General features: G+C 42.3%; 1 protein-coding gene and 1 long non-coding RNA gene across 2 annotated transcripts in view; both read left to right on the forward strand.

Moving 5' to 3' along the window:
- The window catches only part of LOC117487659 (caspase-7-like), an 80,006-nt gene extending 70,912 nt beyond the window's left edge, over positions 1 to 9,094 (forward strand). The window contains exons 6-7 of the mRNA XM_034136296.1: positions 8,556 to 8,750; positions 8,892 to 9,094. Coding sequence (XP_033992187.1) covers positions 8,556 to 8,724 — 169 coding nt within the window. The 3' untranslated portion in view covers positions 8,725 to 8,750; positions 8,892 to 9,094. The remainder of the gene's footprint in view (positions 1 to 8,555; positions 8,751 to 8,891) is intronic.
- On the forward strand, positions 306 to 7,939 carry LOC117487661. The gene is made up of 5 exons (XR_004556421.1): positions 306 to 765; positions 3,075 to 3,182; positions 5,700 to 5,983; positions 7,634 to 7,739; positions 7,824 to 7,939. It is a non-coding gene; the product is annotated as an uncharacterized LOC117487661 (long non-coding RNA).
- Positions 9,095 to 12,009: the final 2,915 nt, after the last annotated feature.

Raw genomic sequence — 12,009 nt, forward strand, 5'->3', positions numbered from 1 at the left:
CTTCTAAAATGTCCTTTTTTCTTTATTTCTTCATTTAACTAAATATCCAAGAAACGGGACTTTTCTATTTTCTTTTATGAAACAAAAAGATGTCTGATTAAAAAAAGTGCCGTTTTTTTAATTAATTAGCTTATTTTTGGGGCATTTCACGTGTTTTTTTGACCCCTTATTATTAGTGAATATTTTAATTAATTAATCGTATTTTTATAAAATGTTCACTGACAAATCAAGACATTTTATAGAACATTATTTTTCTTTATTTCTTTATTTTAATATATAAATGCAAAATAGATTTTTTTAAAGAAATAACAATAATCTTTGAATTCATATTTTTATGTTTGTGGTATTTGATGTCCTTTCTTGTTGCAGCTGATAGTGGAGACCCAGGGTATGACAACAACTAATATTTATTATGAACTGATATATCTTAAGACATCAAACACATCACCTGGACTAATTAATTAATTATACATGTGTAGTGTAGTACTGAGTCCTGCCTGTCAGTCACCACTGAGGGCTAGCCCCGCCCCCTCCTGTGAGTCACAGCTCAGGCCCCGCCCCCTCCTGTGAGTCACAGCTCAGGCCCCGCCCCCTCCTACAGCTCAGGTCTGCTTTTAATTCAAAGTCAAGTTTTAAAGGAGTCACATCTCCGAACAGAGGAGCGGAAGACACACACTCTTGCAGCCGAAAAACAGCTCCTATTCTCGGATACAGACCCCCCAGAGGAGCCCGGTCCAGGTTTTTCTAACGGAGGACTTGATCCAGGTAAGCTTGCTCTTTAATGGTGCTGTTGTCTTCGTTTCCCCCCCCCCCCTTACTTTGGTGTTCGCGGTCAAATTTGAACGGTCCTGTTTTAACATTAACACAAAAACCATTAATCATCACCACATTTCATTTAATACCCTTTCAAACTGTACATATTGTATCAGACTATTGGTATAGAGTGCCACAGGGCCGCACCCTAAAACCTGGAAGTAAGCTTCTTCCGGGTTCCTCGACAAAAAAGCAATGGTGTGTGTTCAAATGTCTCTGTGAAGGATATCATGAAGCCTTAATGCAGTCTGATGTAAAACTAAAAAGTGAGTATTGATGAAAGTAGTAAATCAGTCAGATTTGACCCGAACACAACAGGAGGGTTAACGGTGCTTTAAACCAGACCTCATTGGAAAAACATGCATTATATGATCCTGTAGATCAGGGGTACTCAAACTTTTTTATTAAAGGTCCACTTGTGAACTTAATACAAGGTCACTGGTCCGGATCAATGCCAGTAAAGTCCCCCCCCCCCACCCACCCCACCCGGAGCGGAGAAACGAAACTGAAATGAAGCAGTTTCTTGGCGCTCTATGCATGGGGCCGCCTTGAGGGGGTTTCCCGACATGTCGTTGCAGTAAATTAAAGGGTGTTTCATGTTGTCGTTGCTGTGGACCTTCTTAATCTACCTTCTTTGGGGGCCCCCTTCTGGTCCAAGCACTTGCCTGCCTTGCCTGTCGGCAAATGGCGCCCCTGTATACACACACACATGCGTCAGACACAAGACGCGCGTACACAATGATGTACATTAAAGGTAGGGTAGGTAAGTTTGAGAAACCGGGTCGAGATCGCTAGAATTTGAAAATACACAACCGGGGAAAATCTGCCACTTCCTTATAGAGCCCCTCCTCCAACACACACGAACGCGCACATGACCAATGAGGGCACGAGATAAGTTTGTGCACAGATGGAAGGCTGACAGGCAGGTAGGCCATCCAGTTATTTTAGCCGGGCCGGCTCAGATGATTGGTCGTGCTTTTTACAGTACTACAGCTTCCACAGATATGAGAGAGAGAGAGAGAGAGAGAGAGAGAGAGAGAGAGAGAGAGAGAGAGAGAGAGAGAGAGAGAGAGATAGAGAGATGAGAGAGAGAGATGGGAGAGGAGAGAGATGAGAGAGAGAGAGAGAGCACACCTTTATCTATTTAATATAGATAAAGTAAGAAATCATTCCAATGTGTATAGGACAGTAAAAAAAAAAAAAAACAGTTTGAAAGGGGAGTGATTAGTAAAATATGCATAAAGAAAAAGAAAGAATGCTAACTAGGAAACATAAGATAAGAATAAACCAGTTTAAATTATTTGTTATTGGTTTTGATCATATTTTTTAGATCATAGTTCATTTTCTCGTTAAGACCTGAAAAGGTGAACATTTATTTATTGATTCATGAATACATAAGTGTAATGAGCTTTGACCCCACAGCGCCCCCTGCTGGACAAACGAGAGGACATAAATATAATAAATGTTTTATTATAATTTAAAGTTTTAAACAATAGATTTTACCTGCAACACATTTTCACCTCTAATTTCCTGCTCTTTTTTTTATTATAATTTTTTATCTTACAAGAAATATTTTTCCATTTCTTTTAATATTAAATATTAGTACTTCTAAAATGTCCTTTTTTCTTTATTTCTTCATTTAACTAAATATCCAAGAAACGGGACTTTTCTATTTTCTTTTATGAAACAAAAAGATGTCTGATTAAAAAAGTGCCGTTTTTTTAATTAATTAGCTTATTTTTGGGGCATTTCACGTGTTTTTTTGACCCCTTATTATTAGTGAATATTTTAATTAATTAATCGTATTTTTATAAAATGTTCACTGACAAATCAAGACATTTTATAGAACATTATTTTTCTTTATTTCTTTATTTTAATATATTAATGCAAAATAGATTTTTTTAAAGAAATAACAATAATCTTTGAATTCATATTTTTATGTTTGTGGTATTTGATGTCCTTTCTTGTTGCAGCTGATAGTGGAGACCCAGGGTATGACAACAACTAATATTGATTATGAACTGATATATCTTAAGACATCAAACACATCACCTGGACTAATTAATTAATTATACATGTGTAGTGTAGTACTGAGTCCTGCCTGTCAGTCACCACTGAGGGCTAGCCCCGCCCCCTCCTGTGAGTCACAGCTCAGGCCCCGCCCCCTCCTGTGAGTCACAGCTCAGGCCCCGCCCCCTCCTACAGCTCAGGTCTGCTTTTAATTCAAAGTCAAGTTTTAAAGGAGTCACATCTCCGAACAGAGGAGCGGAAGACACACACTCTTGCAGCCGAAAAACAGCTCCTATTCTCGGATACAGACCCCCCAGAGGAGCCCGGTCCAGGTTTTTCTAACGGAGGACTTGATCCAGGTAAGCTTGCTCTTTAATGGTGCTGTTGTCTTCGTTTCCCCCCCCCCCCCTTACTTTGGTGTTCGCAGTCAAATTTGAACGGTCCTGTTTTAACATTAACACAAAAACCATTAATCATCACCACATTTCATTTAACACCCTTTCAAACTGTACATATTGTATCAGACTATTGGTATAGAGTGCCACAGGGCCGCACCCTAAAACCTGGAAGTAAGCTTCTTCCGGGTTCCTCGACAAAAAAGCAATGGTGTGTGTTCAAATGTCTCTGTGAAGGATATCATGAAGCCTTAATGCAGTCTGATGTAAAACTAAAAAGTGAGTATTGATGAAAGTAGTAAATCAGTCAGATTTGACCCGAACACAACAGGAGGGTTAACGGTGCTTTAAAACCAGACCTCATTGGAAAAACATGCATTATATGATCCTGTAGATCAGGGGTACTCAAACTTTTTATTAAAGGTCCACTTGTGAACTTAATACAAGGTCACTGGTCCGGATCAATGCCAGTAAAGTCCCCCCCCCCACCCACCCCACCCGGAGCGGAGAAACGAAACTGAAATGAAGCAGTTCTTGGCGCTCTATGCATGGGGCCCGCCTTGAGGGGGTTTCCCGACATGTCGTTGCAGTAAATTAAAGGGTGTTTCATGTTGTCGTTGCTGTGGACCTTCTTAATCTACCTTCTTTGGGGGCCCCCTTCTGGTCCAAGCACTTGCCTGCCTTGCCTGTCGGCAAAATGGCGCCCCTGTATACACACACACATGCGTCAGACACAAGACGCGCGTACACAATGATGTACATTAAAGGTAGGGTAGGTAAGTTTGAGAACCGGGTCGAGATCGCTAGAATTTGAAAATACACAACCGGGGGAAAATCTGCCACTTCCTTATAGAGCCCCTCCTCCAACACACACGAACGCGCACATGACCAATGAGGGCACGAGATAAGTTTGTGCACAGATGGAAGGCTGACAGGCAGGTAGGCCATCCAGTTATTTTAGCCGGGGCCGGCTCAGATGATTGGTCGTGCTTTTACAGTACTACAGCTTCCACAGATATGAGAGAGAGAGAGGAGAGAGAGAGAGAGAGAGAGAGAGAGAGAGAGGAGAGAGAGAGGAGAGAGGAGAGAGAGAGAGAGAGAGAGAGAGAGAGAGAGAGAGAGAGAGAGAGAGCACACCTTTATCTATTTAATATAGATAAAGTAAGAAATCATTCCAATGTGTATAGGACAGTAAAAAAAAAAAAAACAGTTTGAAAGGGGAGTGATTAGTAAAATATGCATAAAGAAAAAGAAAGAATGCTAACTAGGAAACATAAGATAAGAATAAACCAGTTTAAATTATTTGTTATTGGTTTTGATCATATTTTTTAGATCATAGTTCATTTTCTCGTTAAGACCTGAAAAGGTGAACATTTATTTATTGATTCATGAATACATAAGTGTAATGAGCTTTGACCCCACAGCGCCCCCTGCTGGACAAACGAGAGGACATAAATATAATAAATGTTTTATTATAATTTAAAGTTTTAAACAATAGATTTTACCTGCAACACATTTTCACCTCTAATTTCCTGCTCTTTTTTTTATTATTATAATTTTTTATCTTACAAGAAATATTTTTCCATTTCTTTTAATATTAAATATTAGTACTTCTAAAATGTCCTTTTTTCTTTATTTCTTCATTTAAATGAAGTTATTGTTAGTATATTTATATTTATACAACTTGTATTCCCACTACTGCTGTTTTCCCGCCTCTTTAGAGGGACGTTTATTTAGCAATTTATTCAAAATACATGTTTAATCGTGGATAAATGATATGCCGAATTCATCAGAAGTAACCAAGACAGCTTATTATGAACTAACCTGTCTGGAATCAACACATATCTTGATAAATACCCACGTTTTTGTTAAATATACAGTAAGTTGAGTGGAGTTTGGTACCTGTGTGCTTGACACATGGAGGTTGAGCGCGCCGCACAGGTTGTCTGTTAGTTTATGAGGCGATGTATGCTAAATACAGAGCTTAATAGTGGATGGAATAAATGCCGAACTCACCAGCATTAACCACAACAGCTTATTATGAACTAGTTTAGTCTTACATCAAAGTTTATTTGTCATCATACCCACGTTTTCTTTAAATACTCAGATATTTGGGTGGAGTTTGGTACATTGTGTGGTTTTGTTCGGCCTGGCCTGAATGGAGCCCGGTGGCTGGGCAGGACAGAGATAGCAGTGCTCTGAAACACGTGGTCGACTTTGATAAAGTGGCTAACTTTAGCAACGTCACTTAATGCCATTATCGTAGGAAGTAGTTCTGAAAGTTAGCTGATAGCAGGTTAGCATGGATTCAATCTTGAGAGTTAAACTACATTTTAAAGCGATATGGATTCATTCTGAAGGGTGTTGCTGCTTTTATTGTTGCTTTAAATTAAAAAATTATATTTTATTTTTGGTGCCAGATTATGATGAAAAAAAATAGACCAATATATTTACTATGCGTGTTGTTTTTCTCCCTGTCAGATTCAGCATGGCAGCCTACGACATTTTGAAAAGTATTAAGACATCCATTGAGGAAACTTTGGTCACAGACCACAGGCTAATTCTCATCAAAGCTTATGAAAAGAAGTTGATAACTCAACATGAGTACAACAAACTGAGAAGCATCAACAAACTAGATGCAGAGGGCCAGGTTGGTGAATACGATCATGAGCAAAGGAGAGCCGGCCTGCCAAGCCTTCCTGAAGCTCCTGCAAACTGATGAGGCTATCCAGGAGACTTACCCTGAGCTGGAGAAGATACTGGAGGTGAGATAACCTAATATTGAAAAAGCACACTTCATGTTAAAATGCTTGCGTCAGGGTTTTTAGTTAGCCTTTGTAAAAAAGACACCTTTAACATCCTTATTATCCTGTATTAACTTACATTTCGAAAAAAATGCGTACAATTTCCAAGATGGCCGTCATTTCCATCCAAGTAAACGTGTTATGGTTTAGACAACTTCTGAGTCATTCCAGAGGCCTGTACTACGAAGCCGGATTTTCTCTTAGCGAGCTAACTTCAGGGTAAACTCTGGGTTTACGGTCCTACGACGCTGGTTCTCTTTTTAGCGGGCTAGATCTCCATGGTAACTTATGCTGAGCGGCTAGCCTGGTCCGGAGCAGGTTAGGTTGCAGGCTAAGAGATCGCTGACCAATCAGAGCTCAGTGTGCGGAGTTTAAAGCGATCAAGTCATATTACAGAGGAAATACAGAAAGACGGCCGGCAAAAATCACCGACTGTGTGAACGTGAACATTAATAGAATATCCCCTCCCATCTTCAGAGCAATCTGACTATTATAACATTAGCGTTAAGAAAGCTTACTTAAATATCTGCCACGACATAAGTAACCGGATCAGAGTAACATTACGTACAGTCTGCGGCACTGTGAGTGCAGACGTCGATGTGTCCCATTATCATTCATATCACATCACATCATAATGTATCATATATTTCCTTATCTGAGTCAGCTGAGCCGTATCTGGCCGTGCAACACTCACAGTGTCACATACTGGATGCAGAAGTATTATTTTAAGCAACACATTAAGTTGACGAAACACTCGAGTCAAATGTAATTAAAGTCAGATCGTGTCTTGGACGGGGCAGTGATATCATAAACCTGTTAATGTACGCATTCAAACACTTTCTCTGTTACCAGCTGTATTCACCTTGCAGGTGCAGCTATGTGGCTTTGATCCTGGATAAAGTGTTTAAGTCATGGAGGTTTAAAGTTTAACTTCTTCATATTTGACTAATATTAAAGTTCACTTTTCATTCAGGAAGTATGACGCTGCGCTGTCAGTACGCTTCTCCATGTTTGTGATTGGTCGAATGCTCCAAATACCACCCCTTTCATGTGAACGCGCACCTAACTAGATAGGACACGGCTGGCTTGAGCGATCCACTTGATAACCAGCGTCTTAGTACAGCTTAGCGAGAGCGCGTATGTTTTGGATTGGGCCAACCGGCTAACTCAAACATATCCAGGTTAGGTTGAACCGGCTTCGTAGTACAGGCCTCTGACGTCTGAATTTTGTGTCTACGTTGTTATTAAATGTATGATTTGACACCAAGATCAATTATTGAGCGAGTGAAAGTGATTTAATGGCAAAAAAATGACATTTCCATCATTGGTGACCGTCTTGAACATTGCCTCCATCTTTTGAGTGGCAAGCGGGCTTTTTCAAAAGAGTCAACTCAAAGGAGTTTGTTTTGAGTACTTGCTTCCACTTTTGGACTATTTATTAACATATGTAATGATCTGCAGCACTATTTAGCAATGATATCCACATAGCTATTATTCCTCATCAAAAACCTTAAAGTGTAAATATATTAGATTGTGTCCACACAGCCCGGCCCTAATCCATTCCAGTTTCATCATGTTGTGTTTGTGTGAAATTGTTTCTGTTGTTTTCAGGACGAGCAGTACATGTTGAGGAGCAAGCCCACTGGCCTCTGCCTGATCATAAACAACAAACATTTTGTTGGTGGTGACGTGAGATATGGAACCGATAAAGATGCTGGTACGTTACAGAGTTGACAGATGTATATTATCATCCCGGTGTTGCCTGTTGAAACCTAACTAGGTTTTATTTCACTGCAGGAAGATTGGCAGAGGTGTTCAGCTGGCTGGGGTTCAGAGTGCTGATGTGTAAAGACCAAACCAAGGACCAGATGGAGCGAGCGCTGAAATGCTTTGCTTCTCAGCGGGGCCTTTCTCAGCTGCAGGAGTTCAAGGTCCAGGTCCAGGAGTGGACTCGCAGCGGATTCACCAAACTTCGAGAGGCTCCTCAGCATGGCGATGCCTTCACCTGCTGTGTTCTCAGTCACGGGGGAAAGGGTGTGGTATTTGGGGTTGATGGGAAGCCCCTCCGTATCAAACAAATAACGAGAACCTTCATGGCAACTCCTCAATCTCCCCTCACTGCCAAGCCCAAAGTGTTCCTGATCCAGGCCTGCCAGGGGGGCAAGATACATCCTAGGGTGTCAAAGGGTCTGCAGGCTGATAGCTCTCGCTCGACACGGCAGGCTGATGACTCTGACTCAACATCCATCCCTCAGGAAGCAGATTTTCTAGTTCATACTGCCACTGTTGAAGATTATTATGCTCTAAGACACCCAGAGGAGGGGAGCTGGTTCATCCAATCTGTCTGTAACCAGCTAATAAAGGGCTGTCAGAGGTGAATGTCAGACTCAACATTAATGATATAGTTATTGAAATATCCAAAAGATTTTGTAGATCTAAATCTGATGATAAAATCGTTAACATATATTTTACCCTCGACTTAAAGTGACCATCATGTGATAACATGTTTTTCTACCCCTCATATCTTTTTTAGGAATGAAGAAATTGAAGTCATACTCCGCCGCGTGAACAAGGAAGTAGCCAGGAAAGACAGTGATTTGAGATGTGATCCGGAGTCTGGTACGAGCTGTGGTCCAACAACGCAGATGCCTGCAATTTGGCACACCCTGAGGAAGCGTCTTGTGTTGACTCCTCGCAACTGAAGCCTCATCGCCAAACACACAATACTGTGAGGACCCCTGCTTTACTCTCTCCGTGTGTGTGTGTGTGTGTGTGTGTGTGTGTGTGTGTGTGTGTGTGTGTGTGTGTGTGTGTGTGTGTGTGTGTGGGTGTGTGTGGCCCTTTAACGATCTCCCTTCCTCCCTATCAGCACTGACTGAGGGCACCTGGCCGCCGGCACCTGAGGAGTGAAAGGCCCGAGCCAGAGTCTCTCTCTCTGCTGAGGATCTGTTTGGAGAGCAGCTATCTGATTCATGCTTTGGTTTACCTTCATCTTAGTTTGGCACACACACACACACACACACACACACACACACACACACACACACACACACACACACACACACACACACACACACACACACACACACACACACACACACACACACACACACACACACACACACACACACACACACACACACACACACACACACACACACACACACACACACACACACACACACACACTACTGACCTTACTGACTAACACCCCCCATGGTGGTAGCTCTTTAGTTTAGTTGAATGGCTCATAATGAATATCTTCCTTATATCGTGTCTGTTGTAGTCATGGCCCAGAGCCAGGCCATGACGATACACAATGTCTGACTTGAGGAAGTATCAACTCGGGGGGGGGGGGGGTTTCTTAAAATGCATTCTATCTTTTTTATTATTCTTAATCTCTCTATTTCTCTAATCGTCACTTTGAATAATTGTATTTGATATTGTCACAGATTTTGGTTGCAGAATAAATCTGTCTTTATACCCAAAGAATGATGATCACTTGGTCCATGTGTTGGTAACGGGGGTAGGGGGGGGGGGGGGGGCACATGAATGCAGTGGTACTATTTACAACATGCTAGAATGTAGCTAACTCCATGCTAGAATGTAGCTAACTCCATGTATCTGGTATTCAGGGAACAAAATACACAGTAAAACCATTAACATATTTATTTTTGTTTTATATTTTATGTATGCACCATGACATCAAGTCAAATTCCTCGTACGTGTGAACCTACCTGGCAATAAACCCGTTTCTGATTCTGATTCTTCTGATTCTGATTATGGTGAAGTAATACATGTTACATAATATATATGTAATATTACAGGTTTTCAACTAAATGCAGAGTTAGTCCTGAAAACACAGTCCACCACAGTGGCAAGGGCAGTGCACTGAATTGCTGCCTTGACACATTAGAAAATTGTCCACTGCACCCCTTTTTGCATCCTCAGCGTAGGAGTTTGCGACAGGCCTGGGTCGCTTCTGGTAATGTGGTCCACTAAACTTACCATCCACCTGTGGCCTAACTCTTCCACCCAGGGCCGCCCCTGGCCAACTTGTGGGCCCACGCAAAGTTATGTGATGAGGCCCTCTGTGTGTGTGTGGGGGGGGTGGGGGGGTGTGCTAGTGGAGCACGCGCCGGAACCTCGCAGCGGAGTAATTTGGCCGCATAATCACATAAAGGTGCGCCGCATTTGCGCTTCGGATGAGGCTCCCTCATCAAGATGAGGCTCCCTCATCAAGATGAGTCCCCACCCAGTCTGCGTGATCTGCGTGTGGGGAGGGGCGGGCCTGCTTCCACCCCTCTTCCACATCATCAAACGTCATCCATGTATCCCACACCGTCTTCTTGCCCCTGCCACCAACATATGACACAGTGTCACATCCAGTAAATGCATGGAACATTGGTAAGGCTATGCATCGATCTGGACCTAGTGATCTCGCCATCTCATTAGCTGCTAAATGCCGAAAACTCTTCCCAGCTCCAAAGGCAACCCACAGCAGTGATGTTGAGGGATTGGGCTGCTGTGACTGCCAGTACTACCACATCCGTGTCAACTGTGTGTATTGACACCTTGCTATACCCTTCCTTCACAGCATCTCCTAGGTGCAGTAGGATGCGGTTATCAGCCTCCTTATGTGTGCATGATGCAAATACTGATTATTTGTTTGCCAGTGTTGAAGGCTGTCACACTGGTTGCCAGGAAGGAGAACAGTTAAGCCTTCTTGTCTTCAATGCGCAGAAACTCTGGCCAGTTTCCAGGAATGACACTGGATGGCTCAACGTTCCCTCTCTTGCTGCGTGTTTCAGCCTTCAGACTTTCGGGGAAATATTCATCCCACACGACATCGACTCTGCTGACATGCTCCAGCTGAGAGCATGTCAGTATAGTGAGAACACTTTCTGCACATAATCAAAAAACGTCTTAGCAGCACCAGGTCATAGCATGTTCACAAGAGCAGCCCCATCAAGGATGGTGACCTGTACTGTGGGGTGAGATGCATTCTCTTGTAAAGAAATCAGGTCCTCCAAACAGCCCACCAATCTGAATTGGTACCAGTGCTCAGCTTGCCCATTTGTGACAATGATGGTGGACATGCCTGGTTTTCATGCTCAAAAAACTCATCCAGACTTCCATCACGTATCTCAGATACAATGTACAGCCTAGAGAACAGAGAACAGTCATTCTTCAGAGATGAGAGCTGTTGTGGGACCTGGACTTCTCTCGGACTGGAGGCCGGCTGAATAGAGGGAGGTTTTTCCCTTTTGATGGGATCTTTGATGGGCTTTGTCTATTTGACCAGGCGCTCACTGACATACAGTGGAGGAAATAAGTATTTGATCCCTTGCAAATTTTGTTTGCCCACTTACAAATAAATGAACAGTCTATCATTTTAATGCTATGTTTATTTGATCAGTGAGAGTAAGAATATCAAAAAAAAATCCAGAAACTGAAATTATATAAAAGATACAAATTGATATGCATTTAACTGTGGGAAATAAGTTCCCTTCAGTTACATTACCAGAAGCGACCCAGGCCTGTCCCTTCTGACAGACACAGAGGTCAGAAGCTTCTTGTCGTTGGTCTCCAGGTTTGTGCACATCTCAGGAAGGATTCTGGTCCACTTTTTGAAGATCCTCTGCAAATCCTGAAGTTTTTGAGGCTGATACTTGGCATCTCAAAGCTTCAGCTCCCTCCACAGATTTTCTATGGGATTAAGGTACGGAGACTGGCTAGGCCACTCCCTCACCTAAATGTGCTGCTTCTTTAGCCACTCCTGTGTTGCCTTGGCCTTATGTTAAGGTGTATTGTCCTGCTGGAAGACCCATCCATGACCCATTTTCAGTGTCCTGGATGAGGGAAGGAGGCTATCGGCCAAGATTTCACAGTACGTGGCCCCGTAGGTAGTGATATTCATACTGTTTCAATCACATTAGTATGCATACAAAGTGACAGGTCGCACCTACTACTTATGCTAATGACCC

The sequence above is a fragment of the Trematomus bernacchii genome, unplaced genomic scaffold (genome assembly GCF_902827165.1).
Source record: "Trematomus bernacchii unplaced genomic scaffold, fTreBer1.1, whole genome shotgun sequence".
Taxonomy (NCBI): Eukaryota; Metazoa; Chordata; class Actinopteri; order Perciformes; family Nototheniidae; genus Trematomus; species Trematomus bernacchii.